The sequence below is a fragment of the Crassostrea angulata genome, chromosome 7, assembly GCF_025612915.1.
Source record: "Crassostrea angulata isolate pt1a10 chromosome 7, ASM2561291v2, whole genome shotgun sequence".
Classification (NCBI taxonomy): Eukaryota; Metazoa; Mollusca; class Bivalvia; order Ostreida; family Ostreidae; genus Magallana; species Magallana angulata.
Genome location: NC_069117.1, coordinates 24,327,038 through 24,352,015, shown reverse-complemented (window position 1 = coordinate 24,352,015; position 24,978 = coordinate 24,327,038). Strand labels below are relative to the sequence as shown.

General features: G+C 33.4%; 1 protein-coding gene across 1 annotated transcript; it reads right to left on the bottom strand.

Annotated features, from left to right (window-relative positions):
- Positions 1 to 432: 432 nt before the first annotated feature.
- On the bottom strand, positions 433 to 19,825 carry LOC128192987 (sulfhydryl oxidase 1-like). Its single transcript, XM_052866131.1, has 11 exons — positions 19,615 to 19,825; positions 16,737 to 16,870; positions 11,803 to 11,903; positions 8,634 to 8,785; positions 7,201 to 7,291; positions 6,722 to 6,855; positions 6,359 to 6,535; positions 5,480 to 5,609; positions 5,118 to 5,231; positions 4,339 to 4,477; positions 433 to 4,045 (listed from the first exon to the last, which is right to left on the bottom strand). The coding sequence occupies exons 1-11, from the start codon at positions 19,710 to 19,712 to the stop codon at positions 3,357 to 3,359; spliced, it is 1,959 nt and encodes a 652-aa protein (XP_052722091.1). The 5' UTR covers positions 19,713 to 19,825; the 3' UTR covers positions 433 to 3,356.
- Positions 19,826 to 24,978: the final 5,153 nt, after the last annotated feature.

The window sequence follows — 24,978 nt, the reverse complement described above, 5'->3', positions numbered from 1 at the left end:
TATGACACAATAATATATATTACAATATCATATAATACAATTTCATGTGATATGATAACATATTATATAAACCAATATCATATCATACAATATCGTATGATACAATATTATATAATATTACAATATCATATAAAACAATTTCATGTGACGTAATTCTATATTACTGAAACCAATATCATATTATACAATATTGTATGATACAATATTATAGAATATACAATATTGTATCATAGGATACAATATAATATTTTGCAATATTTTATGTAATTGTACCATGTGATAAAATAATATATTAAAAATTCAATATAATATTATACAATATTGTATCATTATATACAATTCTATACATCATAATATCATATCATAAAATATCAAAAAAATTGATACAATATCATATCGTAATGTATAACTTTTTATAATATAACATATGATATCATATTGTATCATATCAAACAATATTGTTTCATATCATACAATACTATATCATAGGAATCATGTTATATCATTTATCAACAAACATATCTATCTATCGAGCAGGTTTGAGTAAGGTAGGAGATTTCTTTAGCATCCTTGATAATGGAGATCAGGCTCTGCATCTGAAGCAACCTCTGCGTTTAATTTATAATAAAGTTAAATCAACTATGCAAGCTATCATCTATAAAACATGTGACCTGTTCCGAAAAACTAAACCTCATCCAGCATCCGAAACCTATGGCTCAGATTCAGCATTCAAGCGCATCTGGTGCATTGGTATCATAAGACACATCATCCATGCAAGTTTGGTGAAGTTTGGACCAGTAATAACTAAGATATCATCATTAGAGGGCACTAGCAATTTAAACCTTAACTTCCTCCAGCATCCGCAACCTATGGCTCAGATTCAGCATCCATGCCTGTCAGGTGCATCTGTATCATAAGACACACCATCCATTCAAGTTTGGTGAAGTAGGGACCAGTAATAACTAAGATTTATTTTTTAGCATCCTTGATAATGGAGATCAAGCTCTGCATCTGAAACTACCTCTGTGATTCATTCATATTACAGTTAAATCAACTATGCAAATTTGAAAAAGTACTATCATCTATTAAACATGTGACCTGTTCCAAAAAACTTAACTTTATCCAGCATCCAAAACCTATGGCTCAGACTCAGCATTCAAGCCTGTCAAGTGCATCAGTATCATAAGACCCATCATCCATACAAGTTTGGTGAAGTTAGGACAAGTAATAACTAAGATATCATCATCAGAGGGCACCTGCAACAAAAACTTTAACCAGCTCTAAAAACCTTAACCTCTTCCAGTATCCGAAACCTATTCTCAGATTCAGCATTCAAGCTTGTCAGGTGCATCAGTATCATAAGACGCATCATCCATACAAGTTTGGTGAAGTTAGGACCAGTAGTAACTAAGATATAATCATCAGAGGGCACCTGCAACAAAAACTTAAATCAGCTCTAAAAACCTTAACCTCTTCCAGCATCCGAAACCTATGGCTCAGATTCAGCATTCAAGCTTGTCAGGTGCATCAGTATCATAAGACCCATCATCCATACAAGTTTGGTGAAGTTAGGACCAGTAGTAACTTAGATATTGCTATCAATGGGCACCTGCAACAAAAACTTTAACCTGCTCCAAAAACCTTAACCTCCTCCAGCATCCGAAACCTATAGCTCAGATTCAGCACTTAAGCCTGTCTGGTGCATCAGTATCATAAGACACACCATCCATGCAAGTTTGGTGAAGTAAGGACCAGCAGTAACTAAGATATTGCTATCAAAGGACACCTGCAACAAAAACTTTAACCTGGTCCAACATTCTTTTCCTCCTCCAGCATCTGAAATTTAGGACCCAGATTCAGCATCCAAGTCTTTCAAGTCCATAAGTAGGTCCAGATGCATCATCCATGCAAGTTTAGTGAAGATAGGACAAGTAATAGCTTAGATACAGGACCTGCAACAAAAACTTTAACCAGGTCCGGACGCCGACGCCGACGCCGACGCCACCGCCGACGCCGACGCCGAGGGTATAGCATAAGCTCTCCTTGACTTCGTCTCGGTGAGCTAATAAAAAAAAAGGATTTTAAAAATTTCATTTACAGTTTTCAGTATGGTGATATTCTTGTAAACTGTAAAACTAAAAAAAAATTAAAATCATAAAATACATGTAATACTTCTCAGTCATGTGTAAATAGTATCCTATTCAACAGAAGCATAAATCAAGATAATCAATGATATTTTACATATCAAAATCATACAAGCTCTTTACAATATAAAACCAATACATGTATGAACTTGAATTCAGTGTATAGGATAAGCCTGTGTGACCTGAATTTTAATGTTTTTTTTTTTTTTTTAAAGTGGAACAGCATCTTATTCTTAATTTTGCTTAGGGGGAGGGGGCATGAAGTAGATTTTTTGCTATCAATAATAAATCAATATAGCCTATCGGTAGTTAAATGCAGTAAGTAAAAATCCTGATTATAGATGAAATAAAACGAGCAAATGAAAATCAATTATTTTAACACACATTATTAATGACAACACAGTTTTAAATCAGATTATTACAACACAGATGTTCAGTACTATTATATGTGTTAAAATGTCTTCAATAATGAAACACACACACACAAACACACAAAATGTGGAGACAGTTGCCACTATGAGGGATACAAGTTTCATTCACAACATTTAAGTTCACAATTAATGAAAAAAAATTAATTTTCCAACCAAAAATCATTTTTTAATTTAACTCTTACATACAATCCAATTCACCATAAATTGTGATGTATTCTGATGCTAACAGATTACATTTCAACACGTATCCATGAAAAGAATTAAAACATGGTACATAGCAGTTCCTCATTTACCTTTTGAAAGTGACATAAAACAATCATAGAACAACTTAATCATTTAAAATTAGTGGGATCGACATATAAAAATAACTCAAACAAAAAATGAGTCAAAAGTTAAAAACTGGCATCTACACCCTATAAAGCATATCAGCACTGAACAGTACTTGTATAAAGCATGAAATTATGATTTATTTGGACTAAAACTTACTACTCATCAAAACCTTAGATAATTAAGGGCATTTTGTATTAATTCTCAGTCAGAGGTTAAAAAGTGAAAGTATTTAAGAGATGTAGAAAAGAGATCAAAGGCAACATATCAGATAATACTTCTGGGGGTAATTAAAGAATACTGTTTCATTAAAAACCCTCATTACAGCTACAGGACAGAAAAACTACCCTATTTTGGATACAGCTCATATCAAATCATAAATAAATTGAGATCCAAAAACTGTATCTGTTTAAAAAGTATGGCAATGAATTAATATAACAATAAACAATTATAACTATTTAACAATAAAAATGCCATTAGAATGCTTTCTTGACTTGCATTTTTTCTTGTAGAAAAAATGATAATACAAAGCAATGATTATTGACACACACATTACATAATAAACGGCACACAGACTCATATCTGTTTGACTGACAGACCCGATAGCAGGGAGGATGATCTTGGTAGAATGCAGACGGGGCACCTTAGCGAGCAGTCTCTCTCTCCTCTCTTGTTTCTGCTGACGAATCTGCTGAAGCTTCTCCAGGTCTTTGCTTCTCTGCATCTTCTGCCACCAGTCCATATCTCTCCTCTCACCTATAGAATCTGGAATGCCTTCTTCACCATCTGGAATGCTAACAATGTGGTCAGCTCCATACAGCTCCAGCAGGTAGCCGAGAACAGCCTCTTCATCAAACTGAGCCTCCTGAGTGCCCAGTGTGTTGTAACACTTTGGGCAGGCAGATTTTGGAGGAAACAGAACTTTGGGATGCATTGGGTCCTCAGAGGCATCACCGTGGAGCCTCTTGTTGACTTTGTTATGTGACCTCCACAACCAGAGGACAACCTCCTTAGGGGATGTCACATCAGAGTCCATAGTTGCTGCCATCTGTGTGAAATGTTTGCTGCAATATGAACAGCCAAAGAAATGCTTCATGTAACCTGCAACTGCTGTCAGAACATCTCTGTACAGGAACTTTGCACCTAGAAAACAAATGTAGGCATTGATTACTGTTTGGAAAATACTTTCATGGTTTTTGGCAGAATGTGTGAAGAATTTCCAGTGCAAATCAGTTATTCATAGTTTATAAAATGATTTTGGGAAAAAAATCCATAAAAAAGTCCCAGCTTTATATGTAGTTCATCTACGCTGCATGTACCACATATTTTTCATTATGCATATAAATCTTTGTCTAAATATCTGATCTAACAAAATGTACTAGGAATCCTTATTAAGTTTTAAATACAGGTACAGTACAATTGTATATCATGCTTACTATCCTTTCCATACAAGTAGGAATTGACAGTGATAGTATGGAACAAGGTCCACATCCCGCAGGGATAACCCCGGAAATATGTCTGGCTCCCTTGACATGACACCCAGTGAATGTTTTCAGGCAAGAAAGAATCAACAGTCTACAACAAAACAACATGTAACATTATTGCAATAGTTGTACAGTGTATAACAGAACGTGTATGTAGGGTAACAAATATCTGGAAAATTAAGATGACCTTATACTCAAAGTTGCAAAAAAACTTACATAAAGCTTTGAAATAATTAGTTTACTTTAAAATAATTGAACTTAAAATTAAATCTCCGAATCTTCAATATAAAAATCAACATTAAGGATTTCCAGTGAAAAAGAGTAATGTTTGTATGTACATCATAGCAAAACCACAGATCACTTCTTGATTTTATGCACAACCTTCCCTCTGACTCATCTGAGTCATAGTACATGTAACATTTCCCCAATCACCTCCATAATTATCAGATAAGACAAAGTATTTGTCTGAATAAGAGGAACAGGAAAGTTTTACTGAAATATTATTGGTAATTATTTTAAAACTGTAAAAACTCAAATTTTTTTTAAATTTTATTTTCAGAGAGAAAAACTGAAAGGAAAATGGAAGTTTCATGAATTGATTTCCTTTTGTTATACATGTATTATGAAATTGAAATTGCTAGAAATTACTCAAGTATGAATAAATCATGGTTTTATTTTGTGTCTTTTCAGATTACCAGTATAAATGATTTGTGGATCTAGATTAGGATTACCTGTAGCGTCTCCATTTGGTGTGACCAATGGTAACTTGTGATATCCTGAACACTGTCCAGCCAACTAGAGAGCTTACGCAGAAATCTACTGACTTCCTCTCTGCCCGGGAAAAACTAAAAAAAGCAAAATTTATCATCACATACACAGGTGCTTTAGGAATGCATTGTTAGTAATATGTTGACCTTTTTTTAAACACTAGCCTTAAATCAATTAAGTTTTATTAACAAGTAGAAGACAGATTGTAAAATAAAATAATCTTGACTATGAATTCCTTGTAACAAAGGTTTATATATTAATTTAATGACTAAGTAAATCTTGACTGGTATTATCATTTGATAGGTTGTTTGTTACTAAAGCCTACTTTAGCCAAAATGCGAACAAAATGCTGAAGGGCTTTCAGGGATTCTCCTCCAATGTCTTGATGGATGGCCACTTCCTGTCTCAGACAGTAGGTCAAGGCCGACTCTAAATCCTGCATGAAGACCAGATACCTACAACAATACAAGCAACTCTTTATACTGATCTCTATGTCTGCAATATATATCTGTTTACTTTCATATTTTTACACCTACTAAGTATTACTCCCTCTATTTCTTACGGAAACTTATAGCTAATTCATAGCTCTATAGAAACAGCCAGACTGAAATCTAGATGCTCCTTTTATCGATTGGTCGAAATCTACAGTGGCTGAAACTGACATGCCCTAAAGCGACCTAAGAAAAATCACTGACTGCACGAAATAATCATGATGATGTCAGACTCAAAGTCTCACAGGAGACGATTTGACTGATTCTTTTAGCTAACGTACTTATTGACAGTAATTTAGTGAATTTTACTTACTTTTCATAATAGATTTTATATTAAAAAAATAAAATGTTAATATAAACAATAAAATGCTTTCTTTGATGATTCATGCAGGTTATGAAGGTAGTGATCATTGCAGATAAAATTTACATAACCCGCTAACGCGAGACTTTGAAATTCGCCCAGTCTTAAATTTGGCTGTTGACAACGAGGGCAAAAATGGTGAAAATAAAATGGGGGAAAATATATCCCTGTATACATTATAAAATTGCATTCATGTAATTAAATAATATTACTGTAATTCAAGTGTATCATAGGAGTAATTTTTTGGGTATTAGAAGAAACTATTTTTTTCATAAAGTGAAGTTTCATCATTTACTATGACACAAAATTTAGAACATTTGAAGTTATGCAATCAAAGGAATGTGAAGTGTACTTTTCTTTGCCATTTTTCTTGCCAACCATTTCTTGGACGATTCCTTGCTGCATTTGAGGAGCGTTCTGTTCAGCATGCTCAGAATGTGGTGAGGGAAGTAGATGGGGGTTGTCTATCTTGCCGGAGGACACGAGGGCAGTCAGTGCTTTCACAAATGACACTCTGTCTGTAAACCCTCTGGAAACAAAAAGGAGTTACCATACAATAGTGCTTCTTTTTCACTTCATAATACTCAAGGGGACACCAATAATATATCTCTCTCTCTCTCTTTCTCTGAGAGAAAAAAGAGATTCAACATTAATAAAACATACTCATAAATTTATACAGGTACTCATACCATTATTATGTTTTTAAAGTTCTTACTTTGCTATCTGTTGTAGACCATGAGGTTGAAATATGTACATAGAAGGAAAAGTGTTGATGCCAAACTTTTTCGTGCTTTGCACATCCATCCTATGAACCAGGATGTTTGGGTTTAAGGAGAAGTCCAGCATGACCTACAAAATAAACACCTTGACACAAATTTCTTGACTGACCTACAAAATAAACACCTTGACACAAATTTCTTGACAGCTTGGCTGCATGTAGATGAATACAGGAAAGTCATTAAAAAATGCAAAAAAAGATATAACCATAAAAAAACTCATTAGGTCCTTTGGGCGATTAGTATTCATACACTAAGCTTTAAAGATACAAAAACTCTAAAAGGTCAAGGATTCAAAGGGAATTTAAAATTTATCTGGGTAGATGTACTTTTCACAAAAGATAAGGTTTTTTAAGACATCATTTTGTTGACATTAACTCCAAAAAAAGAAGATTGTATCATTCAAGTGCAGACGTACTTGTCTTCCTAAATAAGCCTCCTCCTCCTCAAATATTAGGGCTAGGTGTTTATGATTCTCTTTTGCTGATTGCCATATGTTTTCCATATGCCTGCAAGCCAAAAATATATATATCATCAATTAAGGAAAGAAGTACAGAAATCACTTAAATTAACTATCCTTTCCTTTATAAAAAATAACTAGAGGTACTGTGAGCAAGCTCACAATTGATACCCCCCGCTAAGAAAAAATCATAACTCGTATTTTTTCTATTATAGAAAATATTGGATTAATCTATTTCACCGTCCATTTTTTATAAATAACAACTGCTCTATTTTTTTAAACTGTTAATGCTAATATGAGTACACAAAGTAATTTCTATTCTTTAAACTCCATTTTAGTTCAAGTTATCTGTTAATGCACGAGGACATTTGCATCTTTCTGTTAACAAACATGAATCGAATCAAACAAAATTCCACATGTCAAGCAGCCATTTTAATATATAAACATTTTGAATTATTGGTAAACTGAGCCCGATTTTTTTAAACAATGACCTTGAACTTCCTCAATTGACCTTGGGTCAAGGTCATGACACACCCTCAGGTTATAAGCAATCTTGATGTGAATTAAGAACTTCCAAGGTTTCTCCATAAGAAAGATATGGACCGGACACGAATTTTGCACTTTTTCCGCCAGTGACCTTGACCTTGCCCAAATGACCTTGGTCAAGATCATGACACACTTTTAGGTCATAAGGAATCTTTGTGTGAAATAATAACTTCCAATGTTTTTCCATTAAAAAGATATGGACCGGACACGAATTTTGCACTTTTTCTGCCAGTGACCTTGACCTTGCCCAATAACCTTAGGTCAAGGTCATGACACACCCTTAGGTCATAAACAATCTTTGTGTGAAGTAAGAACTTCCAATGTTTCTCCATAAGAAAGATATGGACTGGACACGAATTGAACAGACAGACGGACGGACGGACAAGGTGAATCCTATATACCCCCCCAAACTTCGTTTGCAGGGGGTATAATAAGTAAAAGTAGGACACTAATATGTAAAACTGGGAGACTAGAATTACCCATACAGGAGGATCTTTAAGAGAACACTATCTAAGTTATTTAGAACTTGTGTCTAATCCTTTTCATTTAATCAATAAAATATGTTCAATTTAAAAAAAAACATACATCAGGGTAATTATACTCCCTATCATTTTCCTAGAAATAATACAGTGGATTATTGTCAGGAAAAAACCCAAACCATCTGTGTCAAACTCTCATTTTTGAAATTTATTGGCCATTTATATAAGAGCCTGTAATATATCAAAATGACATTTTAAAAAAAAAAAAAAAACAACAACCAAAAACTTGTGTGTCATTCTACAGAAATTTGATTGCCGGAATCCATGTACTGCTATGAATCATACAGTTGTTGATTAATTTCTGACCTGAGAGGGAGCAGGTAGGGACACCCCTTAGGTGCTCTGTTGATGATGGTCAGGTTTGTAAGGTAGTCAATGATAATTGTCTCTATCTCCGTCTGGTCTATGCTGAAGTAGTTAACACCCAACTCCTCAGGGAGCGCTCCCGGCGGGATCAACTGAAATAGTCAGAAAGATATGTATAGTTTGTTGTAAAGACAAATGTATAGGTAATCCAACAATCACTGGACTTAATTGTTTCATAGACGCAATGGTCAACTATTGGTTGGAATCCATTGGCCAACCACACATTATGCTCACTGACCATGGCCCAACTCACTGAATATTTCTCATTTTTATGAATACATATATCAGTCATCAATGAGATAGTTAATCTCCTTTGAAGGAGCCTATCTGAATAAGGAACACAAAAAAAATCAGGATTTTGACCCATGGTCAATATGTGAATACAAGACTAGCTGTTGGTATCAGACATTGCAAAGCAGCTGTCTTTATTATTTGAGTAGGTTCAAGGTAAGTGTAGCAGATAAAATACTGACAAAATTACTCTTTAACAGAAGAGAAAAACAATCATGTTCAAGTCATGTGACTGAAAAAGAAGATATGAATAAATCAATCCCAGTAAATCCTTGAAGGGCTTGTAATTCTCTGCCAGTGAATTAATTTGTTCCATTGTGCATCAATGGAAGCATTTTGATCAAATACAGGAAAAGAAGCTAATCAGATTCAATCTTTTTAAAAACTTATTGACTTTTCACAAAGTAATGGTAATGGTAACGCATTACTTTACGCATGTAATGGTAATGCAATGCATTACCTCAAGAAAATTAAGTAATGGTAATTTAAAGCCCAAATTCATGAAGTAATGGTAATGTAATGTGTTGCTTTACTATGTAATTCGCCCAAAGCCTGTTCAAAAGCACAACTACCATACTATATTTTATAAGATAGATATTACAAGGACATCTTAGTCTGGTGGTGTCAGTTGCTCCACATTTTTTAGGAGGCTGTGTGGTCAACAAATTACCCATCAGATCTACCTTTTTTTACAATTTTTAGATGTGATATTTTTAGCAATTACCGTAACTATTATAAACAAAAGAAAAATTCCATATATTTTTGCTTCATAAAATTTAACGTGGAATAACACACTTGGTAAAAGTCACTAAAATTAACAGGAAATTTTTTGATAATAAAAGATATAATGATGAATAAACTGTACAAATGTCAAATAAGCGAAAAGTTTGCAGTTTAGGAATAAAACGAAATGTCGTTTCAATCAGCGGTCAGCCATTTTGTGATGATGTGTTATTCCACCTTAAATGTTTTCTTATATCTTTATTCAGAGCTCTCCTTCTCAAACAGATCAGTACAATCTAAAACTGGCCACAACCATCCAGCCTCCTGTAACATGCACAAATTTTCTGCAACAGACTATACTACACCAAAATCAACGGTGAACTTATTCCTCAAGTAAGAAAAGGACAAGAAATGAATAGGAACAGTGACGATTGAATTGAAAATTTTGCCATCAATTTGTTATCCACTATAATTATCCGGTGAATACTTCTTTTTTTAAAATGTTTACTTCTGAAAAAGAAATAGGATGTCAAAGACAAAGCTAAACTTGGAAGTTTAATGCAATAACAACTCTAATATACATTGGCTGAGTTTGGGGTTTTTTCCTTCAAATTCTTCATTATTTATTTATCATTTATGTTATTGGTATACATGTATTCCTAATTCAACTTTATTCAAGTACATGTATGTAAGAATTATTTACTACATGACTATTGGAAAATCTGTTCCAATTCATTTTGGTCAGGCAGTGTGTATAATATCCCCAGTAGGAAGTAAACAAGATCTATGTTCCTACATTCTAAAATTTTATTACCGGTATCGTTATGCATTTTAGTTTGATGCATATATGGCACACATCCTTGTTTGCCGATTTTATCATTTAGTGAAGTGATGGATTTACCAGCACATTGTGATAGTCTGCGTTTAAAATCAGTGATAATTTGACTGAAAATATCTGATCTAAATATTGCGATCATATAACATTTATGGCAAAAAAATACAAAGTTTATCAAGACCAAAAATTTACCTATTGAATAATCTTTTATTTTCTAAATAGCTTCACCTGTTCAGCTGTTACATTATTTTTATGTCCTTTAGACACGAATATCTCTAAACAGATTGCCCGAGATTTACAATGTTACACTGTATTAATCCTCCGTCACAAGCTTCAAGATAGATATCTAAGCATCATGCTTATTTGACAGAAAGTTTATCAGGGTTTTTTTTCAACTATTTGCAATTATCAAGAGTGAGGATTAAATGAATTTCAAAAATATCGATGGAGAGGGAAAAGGACGATAATAGAAACAGCCTGAGGGGTAAACTGGCCCAAAATCAAGGGCATCCCATTCAGGAACAGCAGACAGACTGCTTTCCTATACAGTTCATTTCTTGTAAAACTAACAAAACAGGGGACACATGAAAAAGTAAATCGGGTATCATTTCCACCATCAATTTTATTTGGATAGGATGGTAGCAATTTTCTCAATCTTAAATCTCTCTGCAATCATGTGCAAATAGGCTCACAATGCCTGTAGCAATATGCAGCCAGTGAATTTTTTTTTTACCTTAATGATATTTATGCAAACTCTTCCTATATACATGATGTAATCAAGCACACAGACATACACAAAATCATGAAATTATTGAAAGAAACAAATTTATCAACGTATAGGTAATCACTATAAACTGTCCGACTTCCTTCTAATGCTTTATATATTTAAAACAGGTTCATCTTAACCTTAAGTGAAACTTATTACTGGTACTCGCATCAATTTAAGGTGTTTTTTTTTTAGAGCTATTATTTTAAATAGAATTGCAATACATGTAATACAGTTTAACTGTAGCTGATACTTGTACTTTGAAGGCTTAAAAATGTTATCCCTATAAAATGTAATAAACTGCAAGATCCAACAATATTTGCATGCATGAGCATCATGAAATTGCCAGCTGTTGCATTCAATTTGAACAACTTATAGCCCTGGAGTTAAATTAAATTTTTCTGCGCATAAAACATGTAAAAAGACAGAATGTTGCCATTAAAAATTGTACGCATTTATATAAGAACATGAGAAATGTGTGTAAAGTCTGTTACCCTCAGAGTTGGAAAGCCTTGAACTCCATAGTGGGTACAAATGGGCTGGTTTTTGGCCTCTGAGCAGTCAATGGCCGCTACACCCACCGCACCCTGCCATCCTGTAGAAAGAACCAAACATACACATGTAGATAGTTCATACATAAAACTTTTAGTAATTCTTGTACATGTACATTTAAGTTCTCTAGAGTATCAATACTGGGAATGTACCAGAATGCATCAAATGTACTAAAATATATATGTTATAGAGTCAAACTACTTATCTCGAATTAGACTGCATGTTTTAAATCTTTGAAATATCCAAGTATTCGAGATATCGAGGGTAAAATACTACAAAAAAGAAGTGGTTGGGACTTACAAATCACTTTGACATATCCATTGTATTCGAGATATCAGTGTTAGAAATCCAGAAGTTCAATTGTTTGTTACAACACCTCATCTGAATGAGGTTATATTTTTACTGACTTTATACCGTAATCTCTTACATAAGAAAAAATTATCAAAGATTAAAGATCCTAACTAGGGCAACTTATGTCGTAAGACAATGAGGAATGGAATATGTATAATCATTAATATATTTTTAAATTCTTAAACCATATTTAATAATTGTTCGATAAAAATGTTAAATAAAATAGCATCATTTAACTTTTCATGCACAAAACCAAATTTCGGTCCATCCCATGATCCATTCTACTATCTGACCATTTATCTGTCTGCTTTGTTTATACCTAAAAGTATAAAAAGCAAATCTATTCCTCAACTTCCGCCCCGAGTGACAATATATCTCAGATTATATCTTACATATTTCTCAAAACCAGATCCTTTTTTTTTCATCCTGAAGCTATGTATATGTACTTAATTTTTTTTACTGCTACGATCTTTTATCAATCAACGATTTAATAATATGCATGGCAATGCAAATTTTACAGAAAAAAAAATTGGGCTTCTGCTTAAAATTCATATGTATTCAAATGTAATCTTTGATATCATTATTTGTTTTACAAGAAGGATATAAAGTACATGATTATGCTATAAAGAAAGGTTAAATTTTAAAATTCATGGTTTTGCAGGCACTTGATTATGAAGTCATCAATCTGAGCTGAAATCAGTACATGAAGTACTTCAGGGTGCGTGATGAATGCTTCGGTTTATATTTATTTGCAGGAAATGCTCTTGGTGAAAACACACTGTAATCAACTAGACCAGTATGTCAAATTTATCCCCAATATTTCATTGTGACTGATAATTCATATTTTAAGAAAGAGGTGATAAATCTTGTCTTTTTTTCCCTTATACATGTACTGAAAAGATATAACTTTGCTATGCTTAAGTATGTGCATACTTATTCTCTCTTTTTGACCATGGTTTTAATTCCATTGCTTGATTATAAAACTTTTAACTAGCAGGTTTGAGAGAGGTTTGCTATCTGCTTTGAGAGGAAGAAGGAAATTAAATACTAAGAGACTGATATTGATTATCATGCTGTTAACATGTAAAACTAACAACATCCCTCTAATAAAAGATGACAAGTCATGGAATGCATCATTTATAAGGATTCACCAGAGAGGTTTTCTTTCACATACCACTTTTGCCGAGATAATACATGCAGACAGATAGACAAAGGATCAGGGGGCACCTGCTCACAGCAAAGTGGATATGCCATGATAAACACATATATATACCTGCACTGTCTCAATAAACTACCAACCTTGTACTATAGAGCACTACAATTCAAGTCAGAAGTGGCCATGAGAAAAGACAGATGGCTTCTATTCATCTCAAAATGGTTCTCCTTCCACAAACACAGAATATAAATTAATTTTCAATCATTCAAGGGACATTTAATGCCTCTTTCCTATGTCGAGTGACAGCTTATACGAACTGTGTATATTTTCAGAAAATTCTTCTTTTTTTCATCTCGGTACTGTGATTTGCTTCATAACAAATTAATGCTTTTATTGGACAGCAAAGCAAATAAAATCATCAAAAAATTAAAAAAAATAAAACACTGATCCAAAAGTATTGAAAACCACTTAGAAGAGAGCTGCACATATCGTTAATTTAATAAAGCAACCCTTCCACATTTGCATCTACGAAAGAAAAAAAAGGAAACAAGTTTTTACAACTGTATTGTTTTGTTTTTACAAAATTAATAAGAATTCAAAACACATCATTTATAACTAATACAGGGATGTCTCTAAGACCCGGGAGGTGGGGAATTCCCCCGCCTAAAGTGACGTAATTACCCGGCTATTATTGCATTTAAAACAAAATCTAGCTATAAGCTAGACCTTCAGATCCCCTTCTACTTTTTTATTTATCCCTTCTACTTCAATTTTTAGAGACAACCCTGCTAATATGTCTAAAAATATAAAACAAAACACAAATGAATTATTCATGAATATTAAGTAGATGCCTAATGAGGAAGTGTAAATCAATTCATAAATTCATATTAACATTATTCACAATAAGGACCTTCCTAGTTATACTGGTATTTGTTCAAATCAATTGAAGCATGTAGCTTACGTAATTACAACACTCTAAAATTATACTAACTTGAAACTTTTTCTTAAAAAAATGAGCCTGTAATCAATTTGATGTTAGATATTGGGATTTATTGTAACACTGAGTAAAAGTCAACCATCTAGTAGGTTTTAAAGGGGACCAATTGGTTTAAACAGGATACTAAACAATCTATACATTCATGTAACTTCACAAGCAACAAATCAACTAAAAATGCTTGTGGTAGTTATTTCAGTCTTGCATAAAAATCTAGGATGGATAGACACACTGCTCACAACTCTCTCATCTTCAATGAGTGCATTGATAAGCACATGTTTCACTTCCGGCAAATAAACCATCATCATTTCCCTTGGTGAAAATACTTGAAGCAATGTGGGCTGTACTTTCAACATGTGGAGTTACAGCGAGACAGATTTATTTGACTTATTTTCATATTTATTCTACACTTTATTATTGATTATAGTAAACTGTATTGCAAATGCTTTGCAATATAGCTAAATAAAATGAACAAAATAAAATTTATCATAAGATCGTGTAAATTTGGAGATATACCGGTAAGTACATCAACAGGTTTATCATAACATTTTCCACAACATATTTTATCTATCAATCAAAATATATCAGAAGATTAAATTTTAAATGTTCAGTATTACTGGAAATTTTGACTCTTATTTGTAAGAAAGACAATGGAGACTCTGGGTAAATCTAGCAGTTTATCTTATGGTACTATTGCCTGAATTTTCAACATGTATTGGTCATTTGGTTTAATACAGTTTTCCTATCTAGAATTGTTTTTAAAAAGTAATTCAAATTAAAATCTAAATGATTTGTAAGTTGATTCAAGGATATCAATAGGATTTTCTTATTATAAGTACCTTTTCTGAGAAGCCTGGGTCACAGCTAATTTTGATAAGTCCAATATATTCATGTTTATCATGCATTCCCTTTTAAGTATCATTATAAACTTATATATTGATGCTGTATTGAAGCATGTTGATTTACAAAATCACTGACTTTTTATTTCTAAATCAACCGAATAAACCATTATGATCATTGTTTGAATATAGAATAGAATGACATTCACATACAATGGACACTTTCAAAAATTATAATATTTACAGAAGGTATAAGTTAAGCTTTTCCACAGCAGACTAACTAGTTATTATAAACACACTGCAGTCAGCAGAAGTATATTCAAATGTACTGGTACCTGTATACTATGAATTTGATTATGAGATAAAAAAAAAAATAATGCAAGAAGGTTCTGTAATACACTGTATATGAATACATATTTTAGGCCAAATTCTAATGTTCATAGCTGTGAAGAAGCTTTTAGTTAAACAAATCAAATAGCTATAAGCAATATATTGGGTATGGTCTTTCAGTCCTGTTCCTTTTAGATATTGTAATAATGTATTGTATTGATTTTATTTGTTTAATTCATACTTCTATTGAAGGTATTTGACAGTGAATCTTTTAATACTTGGACTGGTATTGGTTTAAATCACCTGTAGCAAAAAACTATTAGTCCAATGGAAATTTCAGCTTCACAGATTATAAACTGAGCTCCAGTTTCACATATGCAATAAATTAAAAATGATACAATACGCTGATGTGTAGGGTATATATTTAAAAATATTTTCTAGTTTAAGAGTTATTTCTTTAGTTTCAAACACAAATTCAATATCCCCCCCCCCCCCCCGAAAATCGGTGGAAAATGATTTCAAATTTTAAAAATGATTTTATCTCTTTGCTTGAATTACAAATTCTTTAAAACCCCTTACCAACAACAGATAGTGAAGTGTATATAAGTCAAGCAGTGACTGATCAACAGTTGACATTCTTAGGCTTTTTCGGTATGAAACTTCCCCAGGACGTGATGTGAAATTAAAGAAAAAATCCAAACCTTGCATATGATTTTGTCTGCTGTAAATTGCAAGTATTTTCAGTGAACTGAACTGTATCTTGATTGTCTATTTTAAGTACTGACCCAAATTTTCAGACTCATCTTAAATTTGTCAGCTATCTAGCTTGTTTTAATACTTAGGACATTTACCATGAGAAGGAATTGCCAAATGAATAAGGTTTAAAGAAGTTTAAATATTTTGAAAAATGATGGGAAACTCTGCTATTTCCAAAAGCAGCATTTTAGTGACAAAAATAATAAGCAAATTCTTTACATTACTGGGATGAAAACCAACATATGGCAGACAGCTCAAAGTCCATCACTGGTGTTGAATTAAGAAATAGAGCTATTAGGCTTTCTTAACTATACACTTATATACAATAGAGTTTACCTAATATTACGAAAACCACACACACATTGTATATTTCTTCAAATCTTCTACTATACACTACCTGATTGATATCAACAGGTCAAGAGTCCAAATCTTAATTCGGAATATAATTACCTTTCGTGTCGGTCGCAACTTTTTTATAGGTAGGAGCAAAGTTGATACAATGTCCACACCAGCTGTTGTAAAACTCAACATTCCAAGCGAACTGTGATCCCAATATGGTACTGTAGAAAGTGGAATTGTCCAAAGGTGGCAGGGGATAGTTTTTTTGGTCGAGGAAATGTGAGGCAGATAGTGCTCATATATGTGATTTAATTTTTCAGAGGATTTTTAAATTATCTAAAATTGGTTTGCATGCAGGGGACACATGGTCCCGACTCTTGAGAATTTTTAAACATTGCAGAATAAAACAAGTACAACTTACATATAGCACTATAAAGAATAGCCAGGGACAGTCTCAATATTTTCTGAAAAATGGCCCTTTTTTCACATTTTCACGGGTCCAGAACCACGCTCCAGTCCCGAGCAACTGCCATAAACTACCATAGGATTGGTAGCTTAATGTATACCCATGCAAATAATCACCAATTGATGGGGGGTCAATCACCTTCTTTTCGAGTGACATTTCGTGTTCTGAACCCACCCTACTTTTCAAGCACAAAACCAAAAGTGAAAATTTTGGCCACAGTTTCGCATTTTCATTCCATATCGGATGAAAAGTGCTACCAATAATAAAGTGTCATATATCAATGAAATTGACATGAGCTCCTCTATCCACAAAATGAATGCAATAAATATTCTACCAATTTATACCCCTCAAATAACCAGCCAAACCCCAGGTTCTCCCTTTATTTCAAAATTTTGACCGGGTCTTTCCTTCGAAACTATCCCCTGCCACCTTTAACTTTTAGAGTTTGTTTCTCTCTCATTTAAACACTTTAAAATCAGAAAGTTCATGCAATTCTGAGTAAAACCTTTCAAATTTGGTCTGATTTCATTGAAAAATAAAAAAGTTATGGCTGTTTAAGTATTACCCCCTTTTCCGGCTGAATCACCTTAACCTGTTTCTGTAAGGCTTTTAAGATACATCATGACTTCTTTCAATCCAAAAGACATTTTTTCTTTAAAAATCAGTTATAACAAGAAACCTTTATCCCTATCTGATGTAAAAAACATTGAAATATTCACATTAATTAACAACTTATAGGAGAATTCAACTCACATGTATCACCTATCCCCCTGCAAATGGGAATAAGAAAAAACACATTATTACTCCTTGCAATCAACTTTTTTGTTTCTAAATGGTACTAACAGGTTTAAAAACTCTATTGGAACACAAAAGCAACCTATTTGGAACACAAAACCTTCCCTTTCATCTTTTCAAAAGGGACAGGTACCTAGAAAATGGCAATCAGGCATCTTACCCGAGGAATAATTCCCCAAATATGCTGAACGGATGATGATGAAACCTAATTTCTCTGTTTATTCTTTAACCAATACCAAAAGATCTAGATTTATTTGTTATAAAGATTGAAATACATGTTTTTCATACAAAGAAATACCAAATTTGATCATCATGACCACACCCCCATAATGAGGTGGGAATACATGCAAATGACAAATGGTTAAAAAATGCACACAAATTCAATTTTTCTTGGTATATTTTCAATAAAGAAGAAACCAAACATATGTGTTTTGTTTTAAATGAGAGAAATTTTATGTATGCTTGAGATTTTATCAAAAGAAATGTGAAATAAAGGCTATTTTTGGTTGTCGGTGAAGAAAATTGAAGGGGGGGGGGTGCTTTTTTGACAATCAGACATTTTAAAATTGTTTATAATGACTTAAAATGCAGATATTAACTATTTAGAATTACATGTAATTACATGTAAATTACATGTAGCACATGTAAAATATATATTTAGCCCTAAAATCAACTTTTTGTCAGTTTTAGCTTGAGAAAGAACAATATTTTACAATTTCTTATCAAATCTAAGGGTTTAAAACTTCATTAAACTGCATGGCTGTCAATTAATTTCAAGAAAATTTCATGAAAATGGCACAATATTATTCAGTTAATCCAAATTCAACCCAAAATCTAATTTCAATAGTAATAATATGCCTATAAAGGGTTTTAATATAAGGACAAACCCAAAATACTAGAAAATTGCACTTTTTCTAAGGACCACCCCCTGCTACATTTTGGCCCCTAAATCTCATCACAGCGTTGAGAAATCATAAAAATTCAGCCAGTTTCCCATTTTACACACATTGAACATCTTTTCTGTACCCATGTTGTTAAACTTAAAGCCTATTAAAAATTTGACATTTTCTTGAAGGTGGCAGGGGATAGTTTTTTTGGTCGAGGAAATGTGAGGCAGATAGTGCTCATATATGTGATTTAATTTTTCAGAGGATTTTTAAATTATCTAAAATTGGTTTGCATGCAGGGGACACATGGTCCCGACTCTTGAGAATTTTTAAACATTGCAGAATAAAACAAGTACAACTTACATATAGCACTATAAAGAATAGCCAGGGACAGTCTCAATATTTTCTGAAAAATGGCCCTTTTTTCACATTTTCACGGGTCCAGAACCACGCTCCAGTCCCGAGCAACTGCCATAAACTACCATAGGATTGGTAGCTTAATGTATACCCATGCAAATAATCACCAATTGATGGGGGGTCAATCACCTTCTTTTCGAGTGACATTTCGTGTTCTGAACCCACCCTACTTTTCAAGCACAAAACCAAAAGTGAAAATTTTGGCCACAGTTTCGCATTTTCATTCCATATCGGATGAAAAGTGCTACCAATAATAAAGTGTCATATATCAATGAAATTGACATGAGCTCCTCTATCCACAAAATGAATGCAATAAATATTCTACCAATTTATACCCCTCAAATAACCAGCCAAACCCCAGGTTCTCCCTTTATTTCAAAATTTTGACCGGGTCTTTCCTTCGAAACTATCCCCTGCCACCAAACTGATCACGTCATCGGTAGAGTTGTACAATAAAGACAGTGCTGGAGAAATTATTAAGAAAATGGGGAACGTCGATAAAAAATATCTTTTGAATGACATGTTTGTCTCCACATACTGCAACACACGGCCTAAAATTGTCTTAAACGGAATAACATTATTTTATATGCACCGACTCCCGTCAAAACACCTGTCTATCATTTTTACCTCCGATGTCTAGAGAGCGGTGAATGTTAGTTTTAGTTAAATGAAACGGTAACTTATTCGTATTTCAACACGCGGTTGTCGTTTAAACGAGCATAAAATAAATTACATATTTTATAATCACACATGAAAAGATCAGCATTTTCTGCAAGTTTTTCTAAAATTGCTCGAAACTAAGATAAATTAGCTGTTAAATGTTAACGATATGCAAATGTATTGACAAGTCGATGAAAGTAATACATCTTTGATTGTTTAATGAGGACTATAAATATAACGGCGTCGTATCAATCACCGGTCTCTGGCTGTGTAACACCTTTCTGTGGTTAACATGGTATGGGACACCTCGATTATCAATGTGGATGAATGTATACCTACATCGTATTCAAAATACATTGTATAATTTTAATTTAATTTAAACATATTTTATTGAGTAATCAAATGGATTAGGCAACAGGCAAAGCCTATATAAACCTTCTCCAAAATACAAAGTCAAGAAGTGGTGTTATAAAATAATCATAGAATACTATAGTGTTCCGATGGGGCCACTTCGACCTTCGCACTTTCGCCTTTAGGTCGAGGTGCGAGAGTGCGAAGTTGCGAAGGCAAAAGTGCGAAGGTGCGACGGCGAAGGAGCGAAAGTGCGAAGATGCGACGGCGAAGCGCGAAGACGCGAAGGCGAAAGTGCGAATTTGCGAAGGCGAAGAGGCGATACTACTATCGCTCCTTCGCCATCGCAACTTCGCACTCTCGCCTTCGCATCTTCGCGCTTTCGCCTTCGCCTTTTTATAATTGTGGAGCTCTCTATCGTTTAAAGACAATTTTAGCTGTATAAAAGGACATATGAGGTCGACGATGAACTTTTAAGAATTTATTTTTAACAGCCTGAGCAGATCCTTAACTTTTTCTAAGGAAGGGGGGGGGGGGGTCCGAGACATTTTTTTAGAGATTTTATTATACATGTATATAATTAATAAAATTACATTTTCCAGGAGGATGGGATCCGGATCCTCTCTCCCCCTTTACTGCATGTGTGAAGTTATTAATACTGGATTTTCCGGGGGGGGGGGGGGCGGACCCCCTCTCTCTCTAGGTCCATACATGAGCAAGGAGTGTCGCATAATGAAATTAGAATGTTTCTGTGTTTGATCCACGGTAAAGAGACAGCTGGTAAGTGACAGGAGTCTGGAAGTGCATATGTATACATTCTGGCGGACATTACATTTTATACGGAGTATATAATGATTAGGCATAGCCAGCATTGGTAAACATATATGTCACGTATACACATTAAAATATTTATAAACATTCATAGTAAGCACAATGGCCTAGCGCATGCGTACCAATAATATCATGGATTAATCGGAAAACCTTGGCAAGTACGGTGCCTGCATCAAATTCTATGTAATCGACCGAGACTTTCTAAACGCTATCAAAAAAGGCGAAGGCGAGAGTGCGAAGTTGCGAAGGCGAGAGTGCGAAAGCGAAGGGGCGATAGTAATATCGCTCCTTCGCCTTCGCACCTTCGCACTTTCGCCATCGCAACTTCGCGCTTCGCCGTCGCATCTTCGCACTTTCGCTCCTTCGCCGTCGCACTCTCGCACTCTGGCATCTTCGACCTAAAGGCGAAAGTGCGAAGGTCGAAGTGGCCCCATCGGAACACCATAATAATCGGATTTAACATTGATACATGAACACATTCATTCTTACATTTATAAACCCATTACCTCATTCATTCACACCGACAGACATTGTATAGAGTTCTTATGATCCAGCCCATTTGAAAGAAACAGTAATTAGAAAAAAGAACTAATAAGTAAAAAAAATTAATCATATATATCTTAATAGGTTCAATTATATATATATATATTATATATATATAATCTTAGTCCCAACTTATTTAAAATTTTCATTAATGATCTCCCGAAATACTTGCACTTGTCTGCTGATCCTGTGTTTTTAAACTCAAATCCAATCAATTGCTTGATGTATGCGGACGATATAATTTTATTATCTTCATCAGCAGATGGTTTGCAACAAAAGCTTAATATCTTGCAAAAATACTGCAATGATTGGTGTCTCAATATTAATACATCCAAAACCAAGATAATAGTTTTCAATAAAGCAGGCAGGCTCTCTAAATCCAAATTTAACTTTGCTGATGTTGAACTTGAATGTGTCTCTGAATACAAATACTTAGGTGTGTCATTTTGTTCCTCAGGCTCATTCTCCTTTGCTCAAAAGCAGCTTTATCAAAAAGCCTTAAAATCATTTTTCAAACTCAAAAAGGACTTTATTTCTATGAATCCAGACATCAAAACCACAATTCATATTTTTGATCATACTATTAAACCTATTTTAATGTACGGAGCAGAAATTTGGGGGTATTTTAATCCATTTGCTAAAAAAATTCATTTTGGTTGTACAATGGACAAAATTTATTCCAGCACACTTTGCGACAAATTGCATCTTAAGTTTTGCAAATCGATACTTGGTGTACATAAATCTGCAACAAACTTTGCTGTTCTATCTGAATTGGGAAGATTTCCCTTACATTTTGATATCATAAGATCTATGTTAAGTTATTGGTACAGACTTGAGAATCAAAGTCAATCATTTCCACTTTTGTATAATGCTTATTGTGAATCAAAACAGTTGTTTCAACAAAATACTCCCTCCTGGTATGGCTCAATTCATGTTTTAACAAACAGCATTGATGGCACAAACAATTTACTGTCGGTAACAAAACAAAAATTCAAAAGAGCACTTAGAGACTATCTATTTAAATATTTTATTAAAGAATGGAATTCTAAATTCACTATACACGCTGACAAAAAACTAAGTTGCTACAGCACTTTTAAGCAAAATTTTGGCCAAGAGAACTACCTAAGATTACTTAAAAATTTTGAGCAGAGGAGAAATTTAAGTCGTTTTCGCATTTCCGCTCATAGACTTAATATTGAAAGAGGACGATATCAAGACATTCCACGACAAGAAAGATACTGTAATAGATGTAATGTCAAATCAGTGGATGATGAAAAACATTTTTTATTCTCATGTGATCATAATAAGGCATTAAGAGATACTCTGTACAAATTAGCTAATGACTCTTGTAAAAATTTTCAATATATGGACAATAACCAAAAATTTTACTGGCTTATGACAACTGAAGATCTACAAGTACTTGTACAACTCAGTGAAATGATTCTTAAAGGTGGAATATAATGGTTATAATTATATGTACAGATTTATTACGCAGTGTATTTACTTTGGTTGGGGGGGGGGGGTTATGTTATGTATAAGCATACTGGCTTGAACACTTTGAGTACAAGTAGACCAGTCTTATCGACTGTGCAGGCACCGTCCCTTGGTACTCTCTGTTTTCAGGCCACTTTGTTTCTGTATAGCTGTTGTATTCACTGATGTGTAAATCCTATACATATATTTCATTGTATTAATGAAACATTTTGCATATTGTTGCCTGGACATTGTGAGCAGTATTTCATTCATTATTTGTTATAATCATGATATTATTATTATTTTTTTTTTTTAAGAATGTATATGCCCCCTGAGGGCCCTTGATTGGTGAATGAATAAATAAATAAATAAATATATATATATATATATATATATATATATATATATATATACACACACTAGTATATATAAACCTTGTCTTAATAGGTTCAATAATTGAAATAAAAAAAAATGTATCCATTATTTCAAATTATTAAGCCCTTAATATACTCGTTTGTCCCCTGTTGCTATGTGCCTATTAAAGGGTGAAATTTATAGGGAAGTTCTATATTTGAACGGCTTTTCCCTTGGGTGTTTCTGCATGCGGGGACACATGTTGAATTAAAAAATAAAATTCAAAATGTATTGAACTAATAAGAACGGAGAATGAATACATGAAATTATTATATAGGATTTTGGTTTTAACCAAACATGGCATTTTAAAAAGATATTTTCACAAATTGATTGAACAAAAAATAATTTCTCGTAGCTGGTGCATGATTACTATGTTGGTGTTTGGCATGATCTAAAACAAAGATTCTCTCACGCACGATAGTTATACATGTATATATTTTTTCTATGTGTTCTTCAGGAATTATCTTTATTGTCATGAACTATTTTATCATTTTTATATGACTAACTTCCCGCACGTCAGTCAGAAAATAATCATAGAAAATGTTAATCGGGATTGGGTTTTTCAACTCTTTAATTACATGTATGTTAAATTTTTGGAATTGAATCTAATGTTAGATAGACTATTCAACTATCAAATCGCTGCCTTTTACTCCCACCATTTTGGCATCTCCCGAAGTCAAGGGTGTCTGATCCGCTTTGCTACTGGATTTATTAATACCTATTTACCTGAATATAAAGAACAGAGGCGTAGTATATCCCCTACTCGGAGCAATGAAGACGAAAGAATTTCAATTCAAGTTAGAATATTAATTTTTGAATTGTATGCATTGTTTTCATTATAAATTTCACGATGGAAGTCAATAATGTGATTTCATTCTATTAACACGACAAGTATAGGATTCCAAATTAGGCTGCACGCCGTTTTTTGCCTAAATCTTGGACCATTCACTGTTCTTAATTGCAAAATTAGGTATGAATGGGTCCTGACTCCATTCTAAAGGTACTTTTATTTAAAGATGCACAGTTTCAAATACCGGTATAGAGATTTTTATATGTTCATATGCCATTTCAAATTCCTGAGTACGGGGGATTTGTCAGACATTGTACGCTCTTGTCCTTTGCCGGGGTTCGATTTGATGGACATGAAGTGATATTTTATGCTCACTTTTATAGAAATATTGTGATGTATTTGTAAAAGAAACAAGCATACTGACCAAATCTGAGTTCCTATTTATCATGTATCGAATGATTGAATGAAATAGACTGTTATATAATAAATAAAATGCTTTCTTTGGCGATTAATGCGGGGTATGGGGGTAGCGACACTACGGGAAAAATATATAATTTTTTTCTGCAATGGTCGCTGCCTTCATAACTAACATGAATCTTTGATTTTTATTGTTTATATTCACACCTTTCATTTAATAAATTATTGAATTAATCGCAAAGAGTAAGTAAAAGTAACTAAATCATTGCTAATGTCAGTACAATATGTACGTCAGATAAAAGAAAATAG